Source organism: Dipodomys spectabilis, unplaced genomic scaffold (genome assembly GCF_019054845.1).
Source record: "Dipodomys spectabilis isolate Male_0828 unplaced genomic scaffold, ASM1905484v1 ptg000342l, whole genome shotgun sequence".
NCBI classification, from domain to species: Eukaryota; Metazoa; Chordata; class Mammalia; order Rodentia; family Heteromyidae; genus Dipodomys; species Dipodomys spectabilis.
In genome coordinates, this window is record NW_024871019.1 from 666,587 (window position 1) to 690,227 (window position 23,641).

The window sequence follows — 23,641 nt, forward strand, 5'->3', positions numbered from 1 at the left end:
TTCAGCATTTCACCTAGCTCCCACAACGATCAATCCGACTAGCTTTGTTTCACCAGCCCTGAGTCACTCTTGTATTATTATTTTAAAACAATTTTCAGGTATCTTATAATTTCACCTATCACTTTATTTTTTTGGTCAGTCGTGGGGCTTGAACTCTGGGCCTGGGTGCTGTCCTTCATCTTTTCAGCTCAAGGCTAGCGCTCTACCACTTGAGCCACAGCGCCACTTCCTCACCTATCACTTTAAAAATCATCAGATTCTCCCAAATGTTAAGCTATCTCAGTCCCTTTAGTTCTTACAGGAACTCTCCAGAAGTTACACAGTAAAGCACTCAGAACTGTGTAAAGGCCCACACCATGTCAGAGCTACATAAACACCAAAGCTTCTGAAGTTTTCCTGTAGTTATCATCAATCCCACAGGGGGATGCTACAGCTCTACAACTATCGAAGGAGGCAGAGTTTCATTTCTGACTTATTTTTTTTTATTTTATACTCATATTATTTCCTTACATTCATGCTAGCACACATGAATTAGTAAATGTTTCCATTTTATGCAGCATAAATTTAGCACTTACACTTTTGACAAGTTACTTTAATACATTCCTGCTGATAACGCATGTTTCTCAGTCCTGTCAAGGTAGCAAGACAGTTGTGCCAAATTTGAATGAAAGGGTTTGGCTACAAACTGTCTCATTTAAAACATAGCCTATATGGTACATTTCAAACTCATTTTGAGGGTCCTAGAAAGTACAACTCATTTTCTCTTCTGCACTGAGTGGCATGCCATATAAATTTAAAGGGTTACAAATTGAGCTGAGAAAATTTCATTTCTAAATATATGCTATTTAGCTGCTATTTTATGGAAGGTAGAGGAAGACAAGATTATGTGTGTGTGGGTGGGGAGGGGATGGGACCCAAGTCCCAAATATTCATCTATTATATCTTAGACCTGCATTAGAAAGTGGCAAAAATGAAATAAAGTTGAACCTGACGATCAGTCTACAGAAGCTAACTACTAGGGGACAGCACAGCTCCAAATGAAGAGTGTCTGCTCAGCCAGAAGAGGTGTGCACTCCTAAGCACACTGAGACTGCTGCCGGAAAGAGCCCCTCACTGTCCACGCCAGCTCCTCGGAAGCAATCAAATGAAGTTCTACAGAGTGGTCCTGATGAAGCTGTTTAATACCTAATGGGGTACAGATACCACATTTGTAAGTGTGTGTGTGTGTGTGTGTGTTGATTCTAGGGTTTAAACTCAGGGCCTGCATGCTGTCCCTGAGCTTATTTTGTGCTCAAAGTTAGTGTTCTACTACTTGAGCTCCACTTCTGGCGTTTTGGACAGCTTAGTGGAGATGAGTCTCATGGATTTTCCTGCCTGGGCTGGCTTCCAAGGAAAACCCTGATCCTCAGATCTCTGTCTCCTGAGTACCTAGAATTACAGGTATAAGCCACTGGCACCTGGCTTATACCATTTCTTAATCCATTAATTCACTGGTTGCACATTCTACCATAAAAAGGATAAAATACTGCCATTTGTTGGCATATGGCTGGAGCTAGAGGACATTATGGTAAGTGAAATAAGGGACACCCTATCTCATACTCTCATTCATTTGTGGAAGCTAAAGTAGGCCTCATGTAGGAGACAGTAGGACACAGGCCAGCTGAGGGTGAGGGAGTACAGACAGAGGTAGATAATGGAAACCAAAATTCAGCTGGAGAAGCAGTTCTAAGGGTAACTATAGTCCACCACAAGTATGTATTTCACCATAATTAGAGAAGAGTTTGAAGGTCCCAAACACATAAAAGGAGATAATAAAAGTACTGCCCTGATTTGATTATTATACATGGTGAACGTATGTTGAGTTTTACTAACTGCAGCCTGTGAACAAGCACAAACATTAAATGTTGGATAAAAAGATCTTTCAAAAGCAAATGAGAGGGCTAGAAAGGTGGCTCAGGGGTAGAGTGCTTGCCACGCATGCATGAGGCGCTGGGTTCGATTCCTCAGCACCACATAAGCAGAAAAAGCCAGAAGTGGTGCTGTGGCTCAAGTGGTAGAGTGCTAGCCTTGAGGTAAAGGGCTGAGGGACAGCGCCTAGACCTAGGGTTCAGGTCCCACGACCGACCGGAAAAAAAAAAAAAAAAAGCAAATGAGAAAGGTATATTAATTTATACTCAGTTGAGAGCCAAGTGTAGAAGGGGGATGCTGGGCTCACTACAGAAAAGGGAGAGGCTAGACAAACTTCTAAGTGCTCTTGTCACCAAAACCAAAATCCCTATCATTTTTTTTTTGTCAGTCATGGGGCTTAAACTCAGGGTGTGGGTGCTGTCCCTGAGCTCTTTTTGCTCAAGGCTGGGACGCCACCCCTTTGAGCCACAGTGCCACTTCCGGCTAGCGCTCTACCACTTTGAGCCGCAGCACCACTTCTGGCTGGCACTCTACCACTTTGAGCCACAGTGCCACTTCCGGCTGGCACTCTACCCTACCACCTTGAGCTACAATACCACTTCCGGCGAGCGCTCTACCACGTTGAGCTACAGCACCACTTCCGGCTTTCTGGTGGTTAACTGGAAGTAAGTCTCATGGACTTTCCTACCTGGGCTGACATCAAAACATGATCCTCAGATCTCAGCTAATGAGATGTCATTGTTTTTTTGCTCATTATACTAGCTAGGAGAAGCTAGGCATGAGCCACCAGTACCTGGCTTTCCCATATCAGTTCTGCTAAGGAAATTAGCAGAACCCATTTAATGTCTGAACATTAACATCAGTTTAATGCCACTATGAGCCTCATAAAAAGATAAAATAGCTAGGTGTCAGTGGCTCACACTGTAACCCTAGCTACTCAGCAGGCCAAGTCTGAAGATCACAGTTCAGTTAGCCTAGGCAGGAAAGTCTGTGAGGCACATCTTCAATGAATCACCAAAAAGCCGTAAATGGTGCTATGGCTGAAGTGGTAGAGTGCTAGCCTTGAGTAAAAAAGCTCAGGGACAGTGCCCAGGCCCTGAGTTCATTACCCAGGACTGGCATCAAAACAACAACAACAAAAACCAAAAACAACCAACCAACCAGCAACAACAACAACAATAACAAAACCCCAAGATAATACTAGAGCTATTATTGAGCCCTCAGGGTGCCTGAAAAGTGAATCAGCTCAATAAGACCCTATATACACAGAAAATATACCAAGGCCATCTTCAGTGCATTTCAATGATGGATGCTGAGGAAAAACCACTAGCTACTTCCCATCAACCAATGAGCCTCTTGATAAAGTTTTTGCTTTCAAATATCCATAGTTCCTGGGACTAAAAATAAAGGTTCTTTCTGAACTGAAGATGTTGAGGTGTGAACCCTATTTCTCACAGGGGTGACTCATGTAACGTGCCCATTTCTTGGATTTAAGACCTCATTTTTAAATAGAAAATATTCCTAGACAATTCAGTCCTTATATTTTTGTAATAATTAATTCATACCAAATCAGGTAATGACTTTTGGCTTATTCCTCACAAATTTAAAACACATTCAAGGTAAGCACTTATTTGCATATACAAGGTATTAAAGAAGATTAAATTATGAAGTTCACTAGAATGTTATTTCTTCTTACCAGGCTTGATGAGAAGAGTCATTTCTTAACACATTCACAGGAACTTTAATCTCACCCAGGAAAACATCTTGGACCAGATTTCCATTATTCCACAAATCAATCCTGAAAATTGAAAACTGGTTTTATTTATTTTTTTTCTTTTTGTAAACAGTGTTTAAGAGAAAAAGTACACTAACAAATAGCTTCAAAATACTTTTGATTACTACATTAATTTTACATGCTTCAAGGCAAGAGATGTTAGCATTTTTATATATCTCACTTCCCAGACTAAATAATCTTTTATTTTAGCTTTTATTTTAAAAAGTTTTTAAGCATCAATCTAAATACTATAAAGGAAGGCATTTAGGTTTCTTAGTGTGAAGAGTCTAGGCTTTTTTTCTTAAACCTGAAGCAATAAGGATTAACAGAGTTATTGATAAAAATAAACCAGTAAGACTACAGTTACTCTCTTAATTATAGTAGTCAATTAGCATGTAAACATAAGGGATTTTCAAAAGCAGATCACCTGACTACCCCAGGCACATGATTAATAGACCCTTTAGATGAGCACACTGTCAACACCACACCTACACATGCATTTGCAAAACTTTCTTTTCCAGAACAGCATAGATACTTAAGGCCTGGAAGTTATCACAAACTTCAAACGCATGCAGCCTGTTGAATTATCTTCTTACCTCACTGAAATTTCTGATAGTCAGCAGATATGTTAAGGAGAATAGACAAGTTATTTCTAAATTGGCTTAGATGTCATTGTTTTTTTGCTCATTATACTATGATCCAGATATTTAAGAAACAAGGATATATTAAACATACAACAGGTAAAAACGAGGCTGGTTTTTGCAAGATAAACTGTGACTACTTCTGCACAGAAATCATGATTTTGAAAGGACAATTTGGACTTAAATTAGATGCATGTTCCACTAAGTTTAATCAATCAGCTTTCCACACAGCCCCGATGTACATACCTAATTTCTAGCTTTTCAATGTCCTCCTCTTCTACCTGGAATTGAGACTTTCTGGTGTAACTACTGGATCGGGTAACCTATAAACAAAATATTTTAGCAATTTTTAAAGTAGTTTTCTACATGACTGTAACAATGAGCATTCCTAAAATATTCAATTACAAACCTAACTATAGGAAAGTGCTGAAGTAATATTCTGCCTAAGAATAGGAAAAGTCTGCTTTGGAGGTGGCAGAAGGGTAAGGAAGAGGTGATGTGAAACTTCTTTAAAAGCATCCTGGCTACTCTTAAACCAACAATCCACTGCCTGAGCAAAAACAGTAACAAAACAAACACAATTAGAAAGGAGTGGAAGAAGGTGTTGGTGGATTTTTTTAAAAGAATCTTAAAAGTATGTAATCAATTGCATTATATGGCCTTTTCCAGATCCTGATTTGTTTCTTTAAAAAAGAGGGGGATTTCAAAAAGAGAGAGAAAGTGAGAGAGAGAGTACTCCTCAGACAACCAACAAATAGCAAGACTCACTGGACATCGAATATTATCACCAAATTTTATTGTTCTGAATTATGCCTATTGTGATTGTGATTCAATAGCACAGTGTTGTCATCTATACATACGTTTGGAAATATTTACATGTGACATTATGTAAGTGATGTAACATCTAGAATTTGCTTCAAAACAATCAAGGGTTGGAAAGAGTGAGAAGAGATCATTAAAAATAGAACTGGTCATAAGTGAATAATTTTTTTTCTTTTTTTTTTTTTCAAATTTTTTATTAGGATTAAGTGGTTACATAATTTCCCAAATTTCACAGCATTGTGGGATAGTGATGCTCAGTTAAAGTCACACACACATTCTAACTTTCCTGGAGCAAATTGTCTATCACGGTCTATAACATTTATGAGTTCTATGAGCTTTGTCATACAGTTATCTCTTCCACATTGGGTGATGTGTACATTTCTTTTGTTTTGCATAGCATCAGCTGTTCCCTCTTTCCCACCTGTTCCCTCCCTCCCGTCGCTGCCATTGAGATGCTTAGTTCATTTTGGTCAATGTCCAGTGTAGCTGATGGGTCCCGCTGTTACATGTTTTTCCCTGATTCCCTACAGTTCTGTGTCATCCTCCTAGTTTCCCTCCAGTGCACATATATACCATATACGTGATCAGCAGCATGGGGTTAGGTTATTTAGTAGTGATTCAACCAGATGAAGTGGAAGTCTCTTGTTTCTTAAGTTCTGTTAATTTTGTCGTATCACCTAACATTTTGGATTTAACATCCATAAGTGGATAATTTTTAAGCTAAATGATGGTCACTTAAGAGATCAAAGTATTTGTCAACTTTCAAGTATATTGGAAATTTTTCTTACAAATTTTTTTATGGATAAAGAATCCTACACCCTTATGTCTACTAGAATTTGCTTTCTTCAAGTTTCTTTTATAAATAGGTGCCTTCTGAGTTTAGTTTAGGTAGGTTTCCTTTTACTACCATCACTCGCTGAAAATTATTTATGAAGTATTCATGAGTGGGTCTCAATTTAACCAAACTTACAAATAACCAGAGCATAGACATACATAAAACCCTATTAAATGGGTATGAAAAAAAAGCATCCTGGCTGCAGAACCAGTGCCTCCCGACCTCTTGGCAGGCAGACAATACCAGGCTGCTCTCTCTGCTGGCCACTCACAGGACTGAAAACACTGTATCTCAGTGAAGTTGTACTTGCTAAAAACAGTTTGAAGACTTTGCCACATTTCCCAAGACACAGATACTACTTCCGTTTCCCCCTCATGTTTGCTGAAAACCTCAGGGCCACTAACAGGAACTTCCCTGACTGCCATGCACCTGAACACACATGCACCTGAACGCACAGCCACGAGCTGCCTCAACCTCCTGTGAAACATGGGATGAGGTGAATCTCCTCTTTTTCTAAGACTATCCGCCCAGAGACAGTATGTAATAAACATGCAGTAAGCGTTCAATCTATTTTTAATTACAGCTTTCTTTACCAGTTTGCTCACCTCATTCAAGTCTAAGAAAAATCCTCCCCTTAAATTATGGTCCTCCTAGCTCTCTCTTTTTTCCCTCAGACAAATATCTTAAAATTATAATTCATCCCAGAGCCTATACTTCCTCCCCACCCACTCCTGGCAGTAATTCCTTTTATCTGGCTTCTGCAGAGATCACCTAAGATCTCTCTCTACATCACCAAATCTGATGATCAATTCTTACTTCTTACTACCCTTGATCTCTTTCTCTAACCTAATGATATACTCTGGGCTCCTTTTTTAGAACACTTCTTGCTAGGTTTACCAGGGAATTATCCTGGCAAGTTTCTGATGCTCCGATATTTTTCCCCTCAGAACCTACAAAAATGGGTATCTAGGCTGGGTGCCAGTGGCTCACTCCTGTCATTCTAGCTACTCAGGAGGCTGAGATCTGAGGGTCAAGGTTCAAAGCCAGCAAGAACATCTGTGAGACTCATCTCCAAGTAACCACCAGAAAACCGCAAGTGGCACTGTGGCTCAAGTGGTAGAGTGCTCACTTGAGCTGAAGAGCTCAGGGACGCACCCAAACCCTGAGTTCAAGATCCACTACTACCACCACCACCACCAACAACAACAAAAAGCATATCTTCCATGGCTCCCTATCTTTCAGGAGCTGCCCATTGCAGTAGGGTTACACGGTGCCCTCACAGCCATTATCCCATTACTGTCTTTGTTCATCAGAAAGTTGCTATGGGCCAGGCAGGGCTAGTTTATTGTCCTCCTCTTCAAAATGAGGAAGCTCAAGTTCAGAGATTAAGTGACATGCACAAAGCAGAGTACTTCGGGGCTGGCAGAACTGAGCTTCCTCACTTTCCCCCTCTACTCCTTTGGCTTTCCTAATTCTTTGTAAATAAACCTTATATCTTACATTTCAGTCTATAAGGAGGATTTTATCTATTCCATTTTAAGTTCACTGTGCCCCAAACTCAACCATTTTCTTCTTCCTAATTCTTCCATTGGACATGTCTCCTTTTCCTCTACATTCAATTTGTTCTCTTGCCTTTTGCAGTATCTTTATCTGCCTTCCTATCTATTTCCATATCTCTCATAGACAGACCCCACTCTAGTCTTTTCTTTTCTTTCTTTTTTTTTTTGTTGGTCGTGGGGCTTGAAGTCTGAGTCTGGGCGCTGTCTCTGAGCTCTTCAGCTCAAGGCGAGCGCTCTACCACTTGAGCCACAGTGCCACTTCCGGTTTTCTGGTGGTTCATTGGAGGTAAGAGTCTCACACGGACTTTCCTGCCTGGGCTGGCTTTGAACTGCAATCCTCAGATCTCAGCCTCCTGAGTAGCTAGGATGACAGGCATGAGCCACAGTGCCTAGCAAGTTCTTTTCTTTATTTTTAAACATCAGCCATCTCTTGATCTCTGTTCTCCCCAAGACACCTGGCCCCACAGATCATGGGCTCATGTTTTCCACAACACTGCTTTACTCTGAGCACTTCTAGGCGCAAAAACATTCAATGGTGAAAATTAAGGCACTCCGGCCAGGCACTAGAGGGTTTTATTAGCTGGTCCTATTCTATCTTTCCAATCTTAGTTTATTTTTTTTTTTAAAAGCCCAGTTAAATCACTACTTTTATTCTTTGACCATAACATTTCTGTCTCTATGCCTAAATATGCCTTCTCTGTAATATTCTCTTCCTCTTACTTAAGAAAACCTAAGCTGGGCACTGGTAGCTCACTCTTCTTTTTTTTTGGGTCCGTCGTGGGGCCTGAACTCAGGGCCTGGGCGCTGTCCCTCAGCTCTTCAGCTCAAGGCTAGCGCTCTACCACTTGAGCCACAGCGCCACTTCCAGCTTTTTTTTTCTGCTTATGTGGTGCTGAGGAATCGAACCCAGGGCTTCATGCATGCAAGGCAAGTGTTCTACCACTAAGCCACCCTCCCAGCCCCCGGTAGCTCACTCTTCTAATCCTAAGCTATTCAGGAGGCTGAGATCTGAGGATCACAGTTTAAAGCCAGCCCCGGCAGGAAAGCCCATGAGACTCTCATCTCCAATAAATTACTCAGAAAAGGCTGGAAGTGGTGCTGTGGCTCAAATGGTAGAGTGTTAGCCTTGAGCAGAAGCAGCTCAGGGACAGTGCCCAGGCCCTGAGTTCTAGCCCCAGGACCAGTAAAAAAATAAAAGTAAATTAAAAAAAAAATCTAGTTTTCCTGCAAGCCCTTCCCTAAGCATCTCAGCTGCAGTACCGAGGGCACTTACTGCCACATGTACAGATCTGAGTGTGGGATTTCTGTCTCTTGCTCTGGCTACATTGAACCCTCTCTATCTTCCTGACCAGATCAACAAAGGGCCTACTGAGTAAATGTTTTAAGGCTTAGCAGGCTCTTTTGGTAAAGCAAACAGGTCAGGCCTGGATTTTCAAAAAGCCATCTTCCTTGTTACAAGGCTCAACAAAGCCTAGCAGATTCCACTTCATCTGAGGTTTAAAAGTATGTGGACCAACAGGAAGTGTGACTACCTTGGGTCAGCAGCTCTTTGAACTGCTGCCTTGTTTTCTCCAGTTGAGAGGTAACAGTCCTCAGTAAGTGTACAACTACCTTATTGAGTCTGCAGTCAGGAAATGGAGAAGTCTCACTTAGGTACATTTTCTTTCTTTCTTTTTTTTTTTTTCGGTCCGGTCATGGGCCTGAACTCTGGGCCTGGGCGCTGTCCCTCAGCTCTTCAGCTCAAGGCTAGCGCTCTACCACTTGAGCCACAGTGCCACTTTAGGTACATTTTCTTTTCTTTTTTTAACTCCCTTGCTTCCGCCCCCAGTTTCCTATTTCACTTTTGGCATTTTCTTCAGCCTCCACTCTCTTATTGAAGTTCAGTAATCAGGTATAACTATACAGGTAACCTATTGTTCTCTCTATGCCAAAGAACAAGGGAGACATGCATGAAGAAAAAGCATAAAAAGCAACCCCTTTTTTTCGAACCTTTTCCATCCGTTAATATCAACTGTTACCCATTCCACTATTACACAATCTTGAAGGATTTAATAAATACTCTAAAATAAAAAACTCTAAAGCACCATTTTGGGGACAACTTAGAGGCAGCTGAAGAGCTCCTTGAAAATTAATAAGCACTCGGCAGGAGCCAGTGGCTCATGCCTATAATCCTAACTACTCAGGAGGCTGAGATCTGAGGATCACAGTTGAAAGCCAGTCCAGGCAGTAAACTCAATGTTCTCATCTCTGATAAACTACTCAAAAAAGCCAGGAGTGGCACTGTGGCCCAAGTGGTAGAACACTTGACTTGAGCAAAACAGCTCAGGGACAGCACTCAGACCCAGAGTTCAACCCCTAGGACCATTAAAAAAAAAAAAGCATTTATCTACAGAGTGAGTTAGACTAAAGAGAAAGTAGTAGTAAGGCTCTACACATATAGTTTTGTACTCTCAAAGGGCTCTCACATGCTTCGGACACTATACAAACCCTGGGTTGGGTAGGGCTGCTACTGTTTTTCCTTGCAAGATCTACCCATTTATAAACTAAGAAATTAGAACCTCACATTTAGTGGTTCATTCAAAGTCGACTGGGACTAGATCTTAGACTTGCCCTATCTTAAGACTTCCTTCCCCAGCAAGTGTACACGGTGTGGTCCCTGTGCACGGGGAAGGGACGGGAGAGTGTGACCATGGGAAGACTGCTCAGGGACGGCCCTCGTTTCCCTCCTTTCAGATCAATCAAATCTTTGTAAGTTTTATCTGCATTACAGAATGATTCTCTTGCTTTCTGGAAAGAAATAGTTGGTAGAATGATTACTATGGCCATCGTTGGGGAGAAATAATCAATGTTAACATTTACATATAATAAAAAAATTACCTCAAAATAAAAGATTTCATTGAACTGCGGATTGCTTGTTTTCTTCTTTACTTTTGTCTTCTTCTGGTCATTCCTGTTCCAATGTGGTAGAGTTTTACCTTGTAGAACTTAACAGTACACAATTATAAAACATGCTATTTCCAACCAGGGAGCCTGACCCTCTGTTTAAATGTTACAATGACTGAGGAAAGACTAGTTTTAGATATTACTTGGAAAAGAACCAAGGTGTCTCCAAATCGTAAAATATCCTATATATGATAAGTTTGGTATATCTACATATGTCAAGATTATATTATTCTCCCTGTGGTTCTATGAGACCAACTGCCAACCGTCTTGAAGGCTTTAAAATACATTCTATTACATAAGCAACTCAGAAAGTCAAGCAAGGTAACGAGCTTTATAGTGTTTTTACATGTTAGTTGAAAACTACCCAAGGAACATAAAAGCATTCTCTTTTTGTGTGTGTGCCAGTCATGGGGCTTGAACTCTGGGCCTGGGCGCTGCCCCTCAACTCTTCAGCTCCAGGGCAGCACTCTACCACTTGAGCCACAGCGCCACTTCCGGTTTTCTGGTGGTTAACTGGAGATAAGTCTCACAGACTTTCCTGCCCAGGCTGGTTTTGAACTGCGATCCTCAGATCTCAGCCTCCTGAGTAACTGGGATGACAGGCGTGAGCCACTGGTGTCTGGCATTAAAAAGCATTCTTAACTCACTTCCTGGGCTTCAGCTTCAATTGTGACTTAAAAAGTAACTTCCCAGGCAAGGACATAACCACAGGTTATGTATGGGCAAAGGTCTTGGGTTCCTTCCCTAGCACCACAACAAGAAAAACAAAACAAAACCCCACAAACTCAAAGCAAACAAACCACCTGAGTTCATTTAGCAGGGTTTTAGTATATATATATATATAACTTAGGCTAGCCTAGAATTCCCTATTCTCAAGCAGTAGAATTACAGACATGAGCAACAGCATGTAATGTCAAATATAATGATTTGCTTTTAAATTTAAAACCATTTGTAATAATAATATTATTGCCGAGTGCTGGTGGCTCACGCCTGTAATCCTAGCTACTCAGGAGGCTGAGATCTGAGGATCGAGGTTCAAAGCCAGCCCGGGCAGGAGAGAACGTGAGAATCCTATCTCCAATAAACCACCACAAAACCGGAAGTGGCGCTGTAGCTCAAGTGGTAGAGCGCTCGCCTTGAGCTGAAGAGCTGAGGGACAGCGCCCAGGCCCAGAGTTCAAGCCCCACGACCGACCAAAACAAAAAAACAAAAAAAACAAAAACAAAAAATAATAATATTATTATACCAGTAGTTGAGCACACATGGTATTATGAATGATATGCCATTTAGTACTTTTTTTTTTCTGGTCCCCCAGCAATTCAGCTTAAGGCTAGTGCCTACCACTTGAGCCACAGCGCCACTTTCAGTTTGTTTGTTTGTTTGTTTCTTATGTGGTGCTGAGGAATTTAACTCAGGGCCTCGTGCATGCAAGGCAAGTGCTCTACCACTGAGCCACCTTCCCAGCCCCACAAGCACATTTTTCAAAGTAACTTAGTGCCAAAAAAAAAAAAATAGCCTGGTGCTGGTGGCTCATGCTTGTCACTCTAGCTACTCAAAACGCAGAGATCTGAGGATGACAGCTCAAGGCCAGCCTAGGCAGGAAAGTCTGTGAGAATCTTATCTCCAATAAACTATTCAAAAAAGCTGGAAGTGGCACTGTGGCTCAAGTGCTAGAGTGCTAGCCTTGAGGAAGAGAAGCTCAGGGGCAGCATCCAGGCCCAGAGTTCAAACCCCGGGACTAGCAAAACAAATCAAAACAAAACAAAATGTAATTTAGTGATTGAAAAAGTAACCAGAGCTCTTAGGGATGATAAGTGACGTGTCTCTTTATGTGTTTATGTGTGTGTATGGTAGATACTGTGGTTTTTGTTTCCTCATTCTAAATCTTCAAAACTTGTAGACAAATTGCTCCTTAAAGAAACCAAACTGAAGTTATAGTATGAAGTATTACAAAGTGCTGTTGTTTCTTCATAAAATGGCATAAACCATTTAGATCAGTGCTAATTCAGCAGTGTGTCTACATACTGGACTTCTCTCTGTAGAACACAGCTCGCATAAATAAAAAAGGCAATTTTCAGTTCTTAGCTATTTTCTAGATGACAATATAGAGATTGTCTTCGTTATTCTGAGTTGGTATCTATTAGAATGAGATTTTACCTGGACCTTTCAAAGTAGGACTGCTTAAGAGTAAAGAAGTCCAAGTTTATGCTTTAAAATACGTTTTAAGAATATAGAACTGAGGATATCCTTGTAACCTAACTACATATCAAAGACAGAAATGACACTCATTTCTTTCTGTAAAATGACACCTCACTTCTTTCTGTAAAAGTAGAAACTGGCTGCTTATGTGTAAAATATAGAGTGTATTGAAGATTTGTTGTTTTCAAAGCTCCAGTTACCTAGCATTTTCTCTAAGAACCTTCAAGTTCCAATTTTAAATCCAATTTTAAACTGTAAAACGCAGTGACAGTTCTGTAAGCATTACCTGGAAGGACCCACTAGAGACACCGTTGCATAAGGATCACAGCTCTGTCCGTTTATGAGCGGCAGCCCATGGCAGGCCTTGATGCTGAGGTAGAGTAAGAAAGATTTGACATGTGAGAGTCATGTTAAACAAAAGAACTTCTTTTCTTTCTTCAGTTAAGATACATTTGTAGCATGAGGTAGATTCGTTTCTACATATGAACACAAGGCACACTGAACAAACTGATTGTCCCCATGTGGCCACTGCACTTCCTGCTCCCCCTTTAGAACTGCTTGCAGGATTTCATTTCCCTCAAGAGAAGAGAGAGGGGAAAGGGGGAGAGAGGTGAGAAAGTAGGGAGAGAGGAGGAAAGAGAGAGAAAGAGGAAAGAAAGGGAAGTGGAGAGAGGAGAGAGGGGAGAGGGGAGGAGGGAGGAGGAAGAGAACAGAAAGAAGGGAGAGAAGGAAAGAGAGGAGAGAGGGGAGAGAGGTGTTTCCCCCGCAGGGCGAGGGGTTAAACCTAGGGCTTTGCACCTGCCAGGCATGTGCTCTACCACTGAGCTACATTCCCCATTCTAAAACACTAACTTTAAACTCAAATTAATATATGCAAAGGGCTTCAAATTGTTTTCACAGGTCTGCATTTGTATGCCCATGTGCCAGCTACTCCATATATGTGTGTGTGTGTGTGTGTGTGTACACATTTGTTCATTTATATTATACTTTCAAGAGAACACTAAACCAGAGTTCTACAAACAGTACTGAGACTACCAAATAATGTGAACACATTTCCTCCTCCTAGACACCCAAGAAGGTACATTCTGTGGTTTGATAATACATCAAAACTGTTGTGGCTTCTAAAAAGGAAAGGAGGGCCGTGCAACCCTAAAAGAGAAACTACAAACCAAGCCAGCTAAATGGCCTCACATCCTCTGCAACAGCATGAATGACATACAAGGAAACCACTGTGGTTGCCACTCAAAATCTGATTCATAAATGTAGGGCAAGGCTCATATAGCTCTGGAGCCATTTATTCTGGGTCTCAGCAACAGTTCCTGCATCATTTTGTAGAAAAGGTTCTGGACCATAAAAACTACCAAATCCAACTCGACGCTTATAGTCCCTGGGGTTTACAGAGTAGAACATGACTTGATGACACGCTCTTCAAACGTTCACTAATTACTACTGAGTTAATTAGTCTGATGTCTAAGGTCTTCACTTCCTAATACCTAAGGAAAACTTCAGTGGTGCTGGAGAGTATTGTCTAGGGATTCGTCTTTAGAGAACTTCACAGTATTTCTTTCCAAATCTGACAGGTCACATGAGGATGAAGTGGGACACTGCCGACGTACAGGGAGATATGGTATTCTGACTCGTTACTGTTTAACTGAGCATCAGAATTCATACAAAAATGACAGAAACCAATTAGCAGTCAAAGACAATGAAGGTCTAGCTGTGTAAAACATTGAGTATATTGGGCTGGGAAGGTGGCTCAGTGGTAGTGCTTGCCTTGCATGCATGAGGCCCTGGGTTCAATTCCTCAGCACCACATAAGCAAAAAGAAAAAAGCCGGAAGTGGTGTTATGGCTCAAGTGGTAGAGCGCTAGCCTTGAGCTGAAGAGCTGAGGGACAGCACCCAGGCCCAGAGTTCAGGCTCCATGACCGGACCCAAAAACAAACAAACAAATAAACAAAAAACATCGAGTATATCAATATTTGCTAAAACTATGGGGAGAAGTCGGACCAAGTATGAGAATCAAAATTCAGGGGCTGGGAAGCTGGCTCAGTGGTTGAGTGCTTGCCTTGTATGCATGAGGCCCTGGGTTCGATTCCTCAGCACCACATAAGCAGAACAAAAAAGCCGGAAGTGGCGCTGTGGCTCAAGTGATAGAGCGCTAGCATTGAGCTGAAGAGCTGAGGGACAGCGCCCAGACCCAGAGTTCAGGCCCCATGACTGGACCCTCCCCCTGCCCCCCCCCCCAAAAAAAAGAGAATCAAAATTCAGTTATACACTGGTGCCAGTGGCTCACACTTGTGATCTTAGCTTCCTGGGAAACCAAGACTGTTGGGAGTTCAAAACCAACCAGGGCAGAAAAATGTGAGACCTCTTTCTTAGTGAAGTAAATGTAGCTACTATCTTACTTACTGAAAACCTAACACATGTGGATTGTTTCCATGCCAGAAGTTAAGACTACCTCAAAACTAATAAGCAAAAATTAGGGCTGTAGGCACAGCTCAGTGGTAGAACATCTGCCTAGCAAGTATAAGGCTCTGAGTTCAAACCCCAATTCCACCTTTCTCTGAAAAAATTCCTTTTTAGATATGCAAACTTTGCAATGCTGTCAGATACCAAAGTGGATGACACTGGAGCTCAGAAGACCAAGCTGAACACACAAGATAATAACTTGTAAAACATTACAACTTTTTTTTCTTTTCTTTTTCTTTTAATGGTTACTACTTTCCAGTAATGTTATTTCAGTGTTAATTTTTGTTTGTTTGTTTCTGTCATGGGGCCTGAACTCTGGGCCTTGGCCTCAGCTCTTCAGCTCAAGGCTAGCACTCTACCATTTGAGCCACAGCGCCACTTCCAGCTTTTTCTGCTTATGTGGTTCTGAGGAATTGAACCCAGAGCCTCATGCATGTGAGGCAAGCACTCTTAGCCACCTTCCTAGCCCCCGCCCCCTTTTTTTTTAAAGTGCCAGTACTTGGTCTTGAAGTCAGGACCTGGGCATGGTCCCTTAGCTATTGTTGTTCAAGGCTGGCACTTTACCACTTGAACCACAGGTCTATGTCTAACTTTTTGTTGAGAACTGGAGATCAGCTATCATACATTTTCTACATGGACTGGCTTTTTATTTTTCATTTATTATTATTCAATTGTGGGGCTTGAACTCTGGGCCAGCTTTTTATTTTTTTATTTTTATTTTTATTGGATCTGGTCATGGGGCCTGAAATATGGGCCTGGGCACTGTACCTCAGCTCTTCAGCTCAAGGCTAGCGCTCTACCACTTGAGCCACAGCACCACTTCCGGCTTTTTTCTCTTTGCTTATGTGGTGTTGAGGAATCGAACCCAGGGCCTTAGGCATGCAAGGCAAGCGCTCTACCACTGAGCCACCTTCCCAGCTCCAATGGGCCCACTTTTTAAACTGTGCTCTTCATATATCAGCTTCCTGAGTAGCTAGGATTACAAGTATAAGCCCACCTTTCTGGCTGTAACCAATTATCATGGTGTTTGTCAATGCTGATTTTTAATTTCCATCATTCTCCTCCTACAATAATAATAATAATAATATGTCGGTCGTGGGGTTTGAACTCTGAATCAGTGCTGCCCTTGAGCTCTTCAGCTCAAGGCTAATGCTCTACCACTTGAGCCACAGCACTATTTCCGGTTTTCTGGTGGTTAATTGGAGATAAGAGCCTAAAGGAAGCTGGGCGCCGGTAGCTCACGCTTGCAATCCTAGCTACTCAGGAGGCTGAGATGAGGATCATAGTTCAAAGCCAGTCTGGGCAAAAAAAGTCCATGAGACTCTGATCTCCAATAAACCACTAGAAAACCAGAAGTGGTGCTGTGGCTCAAGAGGTAGAGTGCTCACCTTGAGCTGAAGAGCTGAGGGACAGCGCCCAGGCCCAGAGTTCAAGCCCCACGACCACACACACAAAAAAAAAGTCTCAAGGACTTTCCTTGCCAGGGCTGGCTTTGAACTGCAATCCAGATCTCAGCCTCCTGAGTAGCTAGGATTACAGATGTGAGCCACCAGTACCTGGCCTTCCTCCTACAATTATTAATTGAAAGTCTGTAAGTAAAAAGCAGTCCTCTCTCTGTATTTTTTATTCATATATATCAGTACTAGCTTGTGAATATTTATTTTATTCCACTGGTTTTAAGCCATTATTACTGTTTACTTCTCTTCAGGCTCAAATTGTCCCAGATTTGGTCAAGTTCTTTCCTATTGCCTTCAATGTTCTTTCTGTAGGTGCCATTTATTTTTTGAGTACTTCCTTACTTTGTCTCCACAAGATATTCTAGCTTCATCTTGTATTTTCCTCAATGCTGAAACCACCAATGCTAAGGAGTACAGGTTTTTTTCACTGGAGCTATACTAACACTGCAGCCATTAACTACGTGTAGTTTTAAAATTTTAAGCAAAATAAATTCCGTTTTCAGTCACATGAATCATATTTCAGGTTGTCTCCGTCCAAGTTCTAGAAGCAACATCATTCCATTAGTAATGACCATTCTTGGCATCTACGTCTTGGTTTCTTAAAAGCATTCTCTAATCAGTTGACCAATAATGTCTTCACTGATGGAGAAATACTCTGTGTCTTCACGGTTCAACCTAGTAATCTCTAGAAACTGGATGGGGATCTGGGGAGGGGGAAGTGTGAGCAGAGATCAGATCTAGGGAGGCCTATCTTTCAGGATGGGAGTTACTATGCTGGAACATGTTTATATGGTGGTGAAAACCATCTAGAGGAGAGGGTAAAGCTGATGAAGCAGGAGAAAGGAGGCAGAGCTGAAGGACTGAGATTCCTAAAGTGGAAGAAGAAGATGGAAGTGGACTCCCAAGGCAGCGTTCACTGGACAAAGGGGTAACTCATACTGCTATAGTACACACAGTCCAAAAGATAGAGGCAAACAAGGTTCAAGAAAGGAAAAACAGTTTTACTTTTCCCACATGGTGGGAAAATCTTGTAGGTGTGTTTAAGAAGTAAAGATTCTAGGGCAAATTAAGTGTTCATGTGACGCTGAAATGAAAATGTAATCAGGCTGTGATTTTTCTCAAGCAATACCCAGATACACATTAAATGCCTTCATATAAAGGTAACTAAGAGGGATGAAGGGAAGAGGGATTAAGAGGATAGCTTAAGGAACCTTCAAGAAAATGCCTACGGTGACAGATCATGAAAAAAAATCTCTAGGTAACCACCAAAAAGTCAGAAGTATGGCTCAAATGTGGCAAAGAATCAGCCCTGAGCAAAAAAGGTAAGAGTACTAGGTCCTCAGTTCAAGCCCCAGTACTGGCACTGCATTCATGTATATGTACACGCATACACACACATACACACACTCTTACTCCTTTACACTGATATATTTAGGAATAATGGATCATAATGTATTCCATCCTTCTATCAAAGTTCTCAGAATTAAATAACTCGATACGTAGTATTAGATATGTAAATATTAGAGCTGGGTTTTCACAACTTGAGAGCACGTTCTGGTTGGAACAGCAACAGGAGTTGGTCCCTTCCCTGAGGTATGAGGGTGTGGTAAAAGCAAGTGGTAGAGTGCTAGCCTTGAGCAAAAAGCAGCTCAGGGACAGTGCCTGGGCCCTGAGTTCAAGCCCCAGGACTGGCAAAAAAAAAAAAAAAAAAAACCAAAACCAAAAAACCAAACCCCAAGCAGCAGCCTCCCACTGGCAAGGCTGGCCTCGCCACGTCGGGGGTACTCAGAAGTCACTGAGGTACAGAAAGCATGTGTGGATGAAGAGCGCCTGGGAGGCTGACAACCTGGAGGAAGGAAGCTAGCACAGAGGACTGGAGTCTGGGTGATAACAATGACCAAGGTAGAAGAGATAAAAATGAATCCAAACCACATGGGCTTCCATACATTTGGTCCTGGTAATCTCAAAGCAAGCATTCTTTTTTTTTTTGGGGGGGGGGGGGGTCATGGAGCTTGAACTCTGGGTCTGGGCGCTGGCCCTCAGCATTTCAGCTCAAGGCTAGCACTCTATCACTTGAGCCACAGCGTGTTCTGGTGGTTAACTGGAGATAAGACTCTGCCTGGGCTGGCTTTGAACTGTAATCCTCAGATTGCAGTTTCCTGAGTAGCTAGGCTTACAAGGGTGAGCCACCATGTCCAGCCTCAAAGCAAGCATTCTTGACTCTCCTCAGTCCCCCCACCCCCACCCCGGGCTCGAAGGGTTTCTAAAGCTTGATGGAATGAGTTTCTTTTACAGGACTTTTTCAAGAAACCCCTTTCAAGTCTCCACGGCCAAGTAGTTAAACATTCTTTTCTTTTTTTTTTTTTTGGTCGGTCGTGGGGCTTGAACTCTGGGCCTGGGCGCTGTCCCTCAGCTCTTCAGCTCAAGGCAAGCGCTCTACCACTTGAGCTACAGCACCACTTCCGGTTTTGTGGTGGTTTATTGGAGATAGGAGTCTCACGGTCTCTCCTGCCCAGGCTGGCTTTGAACCGCGATCCTCAGATCTCAGCCTCCTGAGTAGCTAGGATTACAGGCGTGAGCCACCAGTGCCCGACTAGTTAAACATTCTTATCTGTGATCTCGTCATACCTGCATCCTTTAACCCACATTCAATAAAATTTGGCTTAAGCAATGAATGAATTGTATCCTAAAGTAGACCAGAAAAATAAAACTGAGTTATCAATTTAGTAAAGAAATGACATTATCAGAGTTTCATTTTTGAAATGAGTTTTTAAAACATTTAAAAATATGAAGTTTGCTTAAGAACACAAAATGGCGAATTATTTCTAGTTGATTTTGATAAAAGAAGTAATGCTTACTGTACAACAAGCTGCTGGCACACTGTTCCATTCTCTGTTATCAGTTCATTCAGTTTTAATTCAAGGTGAACTTTACCCTATGACAAAAAAAAAAGTTACATACTGAGTAGTCTATTTTGCCAACAACATATGAAAGGATGATCTTTTAAAAATACTACCTATATTTATCTAATGACCACTAGCAACACACTAGCCTACACTAAGTACTTAAGTGATTAAAATCAACAACATAGATCAAAATACTGAAAGAAGGCTGGGAAGGTGGCTCAGTGGTAGAGCGCTTGCCTTGCATGCATGAGGCCCTGGGTTCGATTCCTCAGTACCACATAAGCAAAAAGAAAAAAGCCGGAAGTGGTGCTGCGGCTCAAGTGGTAGAGCACTAGCCTTGAGCTGAAGAGCTGAGGGATAGCACCCAAGCCTAGAATTCAGACCCCACAACCGGACCCCCCCCCCCAAAAAAAATACAAACAAAATTCTGAAAGAAAATAGTCTATAACCAAATATGTATTTAAATTTATGAATTTTGTGCTCTGTTCAGTGAATATCTCAATGATCACAAATTAAAAAGAAAGACAAGAACCTGTGTTTTAGGAAAATTTTAGCAAATTAAATTATAAAATGTAAGGTGCTTTATCAGAAAAGATAAATCAGCAGTAAGAACAGTGGCAATTTCACTAAAAGACAGAGAAATCGTAACAATTCTAAATAAACAAAACTTAAAGCAAATGAGACTCAATTTGTTATTATTTACTTCTAGCAGCTAATGAAAATTTATGAGACATCTACTATGTTTTAGGAGGCTCCGTGGGAGTGGACAGATATGTTTAACATAGGATCTCTCTCTCTCTCTTTTATTTTTATTTTTTTTGTCAGTCCTGGGGCTTGAACTCTGGGCCTGAACACTGTCCCTCAGCTCTTCAGCTCAAGGCTAGTGCTCTACCACTCGAGCCACAGCACACTTCTGGTTTTCTGGTGGTTAGCTGGAGATAAGAGTCTCACGGACTTTCCTGCAGGCTGGCTTTCAACCGGGATCCTCAGATCTCAGCCTCCTGAGTAGCTAGGATGAGCTACTCAGGCATGAGCCACTGGTGCCTGGCTAAGATAGGGTTACTATTTACAGGAAGCTCACAATGTGCCTGGGAGAAAATAGACCAAACATATGGTCAAGAACATGGGTGGAAAGATGAAAATAAAATAAAGGCATGTTTTCTTATGTAGGTATTAAAAAATAGTTTTAAGAACAGTTAAGTTTGGCCTGGGAATGTGGCTTAGTGGTAGAGTGCTTGTCTAGTATGTGTGAGGTCCTGGTTCTATTCTTTGGTATGATATAAACAAAAAATAAATTAAAAGGAAAAAAACCACCACAATGCCTATGTGCACTGATCATATTAAATAATATTTATCAAAATGAATTCCAGGAAATGAAAACATTATTTAATTTAAAAAAAGTTAAGTTTGAACTGGGTGCCAGTGGCTCACATCTGGAATCCTAGCTACTCAGGAGGCTGAGATCTGAGGATCACAGTTCAAAGCCAGCCCGGGCAGGAAACTCCGTGAGACTCCTATCTCCAATAAACCACTCAGAAAACCGGAAGTGGCACTGTGGTTCAAGTGGTACAGCGTTCGCCTTGAACTGAAGAGCTGAGGGATAGTGCCCAGGCCCAGAGTTCAAGCCCCATGACTGATCAAAAAAAAAAAAAAAGTAGGGCTGGGAAGGTGGCTCAGTGGTAGAGTGCTTGCCTTGCATGCTTGAGGCCCTGGGTTCGATTCCTCAGCACCACATAAGCAAAAAGAAAAAAGCCGGAAGTGGCGCTGTGGCTCAAGTGGTAGAATGCTAGCCTTGAGCTGAAGAGCTGAGGGACAGCACCCAGGCCGAGTTCAGGCCCCACAACCAGACAACCCCCCCCGCCAAAAAAGTAATAATGTTAGATTCACTTGCCCAAATACTATTTGATAAAAAGACCATTTCTTAAAAAAAAAAAAAAAAGGAGGGAGGGTGCTAGATCACCTCCACTCAGGTGACAAGTGGAGACATCAGGGGTCTGATGTCTAGTGATCATCAACAGTTAGGTTTTATTATCTAGTCACTGTCTTCTTCACAACAGCCTATCAGACATCCTTTCCAAGAATCTAACCTGAATCATCATGGCTATTTTAAGGGACTTGTCATACAAGAATGGCTCTGAGGCCTACTAGCTACCAAGCCCAGGGTTGGATGGCTAATAGGTGAAGAGAATAGTGGCAGATCTTAGTTACAAAGGGGCATGAGAAAGTTAAGCTTTAAATCAACAAAGGTATCACTGAGCAACAGCTGTTAGTAGAAATGGAACTAAGTTAAGCCATTAGTCCATTAAAAATCTAAGTATAGGACAGAGAATGTGGCTTAGTGGTAGAGTGCTTGCTTAGCATGCATGAAGCTCTGGGTTCGATTCCTAAGTATGATATACACAGAAAAAGCTGGAAGAGGCCCTGTGGCTCAAGTGGTAGAGTGCTTGCCTTGAGCAAAAGCAGCTCAGGGAGTGCCCAGGCCCTGTGTTCAAGCCCCAGGACTGGCAAAAAAATAAAAAATCATGTTTTCTGTCATAAAGCACTTGTATAGTTACTTGGCTTGGAAGGGAGCTTAGACAGCTGTACAACCACTCAGATCACAAAGCCATTTTTCTATTTTAAAATGTACATACTTTCTAGTAGAAATTGTATGCTAATGAAGTACTTCCAACTGTTTCTCAGGAAATATCTAAGATCTTAATTTCTAAAACTATAAAAATAGAGTAGGAAAAAGTATAATCATTTTAGTCACAACTAAAATCATAATACTGTCAAATCTAGCAAAAGATATTCAGTGGTATTCTACCAGGATCATTATCACTGAGTCAGAGCCTAGCCAATATGTTAATTACTTCCACTGATAGGTAACAGAGTAGTCTTTTTTTTTTTTTTTCTTTGTCAGTCGTGGGGCTTGAACTCTGGGCTTGGGTGCTGTCCCTCAGCTCTTCAGCTCAAGGCAAGCGCTCTACCACTTGAGCCACAGCACCATTTCCGGCTTTTTCTGCTTATGTGGTGCTGAGGAATCAAACCCAGGGCCTCATGCATGCGAGGCAAGCACTCTACCACTGAGCTACCTTCCCAGCCCCCAGAGTATTCTTTCAATATTAGTTAATATTAACCTGATTAAGGAAAGAGTACAGACAAGGCCAACACAAAACATACTATTAGTGTGTAACACTAACATAAAGGAAATTATAATTTTAAAATCATAAAACACTACCTTATTACCTTATTATATACTTTAATATAGAAGTATGTACATGATAGTAAGGAAACAAAATAGGTATGAAATATAATGTTCATTTGAGAAAAGCAGCATGTATATAAATTACTACAAGAGCATCTATCAAAATATTGATACATTTATTACTCAGGTTGGTAGATTTGAGAAAATGTCCTTTTTGATGTTCTACAATTTCAAAGCTGTACTACCACTGTAGAACTGTCGAAGTCTCTACTATTGTATTTCTTTCTTTCTTTCTTTTTTTTTTTTTTTTTTAGTCGTGGGGCCTAAACTCTGGGCCTGGGCACTGTCCCTCAGCTCTTCAGCTCAAGGCTAGCGCTCTACCACTTGAGCCACAGCGCCACTTCTGGCTTTGTCTGCTTATGTGGTGCTGAGGAATCGAACCCACGGCCTCATGCATGCAAGGCAAGCGCTCTACCACTGAGCCACTTTCCCAGCTCCTATTGTATTTCTTTCATGAAAAAAAATGACCAAAAGCTGAAAATTCATTGAAGCTGATTTTTCCCCCATTAGTACACTGTATCTGTGGACATTTCAGAAAAATCCAATTTTTGCACAACACTTCAATTTTGCTTGTAGCTGTCATTTTATAGAATTAGACTGTAGTAATACAAGTTTTCTCCTCTAGAGGCCTGGTGCAGTGGTTCATGCTTGCTATCATAGCTGCTCATGAGGCAGAGATAAGAACTGTAATTTGAGACTAGTCTGGGGGAAAAGCTATTGAGATCCCATCTCAACACAAAAGCTACGGGTGGTGTGTGCACCTGTCATTCCATCTATGCAAGAGGGAGGAGAGATAGGTCCCGAGTGGCATGGGCAAAAATGTAAGACCTTATACCCCAAACAACAAAAACAAAAGGGGTATGGCTCAAGTAGTAGAGTG

General features: G+C 41.6%; 1 protein-coding gene across 2 annotated transcripts in view; it reads right to left on the reverse strand.

Moving 5' to 3' along the window:
- Rasa2 (RAS p21 protein activator 2) overlaps positions 1–23,641 on the reverse strand; it is a 76,549-nt gene that overhangs the window by 23,664 nt on the left and 29,244 nt on the right. For both annotated transcript variants that reach the window (XM_042665715.1, XM_042665714.1), the window contains exons 5-9: positions 19,467–19,543; positions 12,968–13,051; positions 10,417–10,489; positions 4,570–4,646; positions 3,605–3,706 (exon numbers count right to left, since the gene is read on the reverse strand). In XM_042665715.1, the coding sequence (XP_042521649.1) occupies positions 3,605–3,706; positions 4,570–4,646; positions 10,417–10,489; positions 12,968–13,051; positions 19,467–19,543 (413 nt within the window). The remainder of the gene's footprint in view (positions 1–3,604; positions 3,707–4,569; positions 4,647–10,416; positions 10,490–12,967; positions 13,052–19,466; positions 19,544–23,641) is intronic.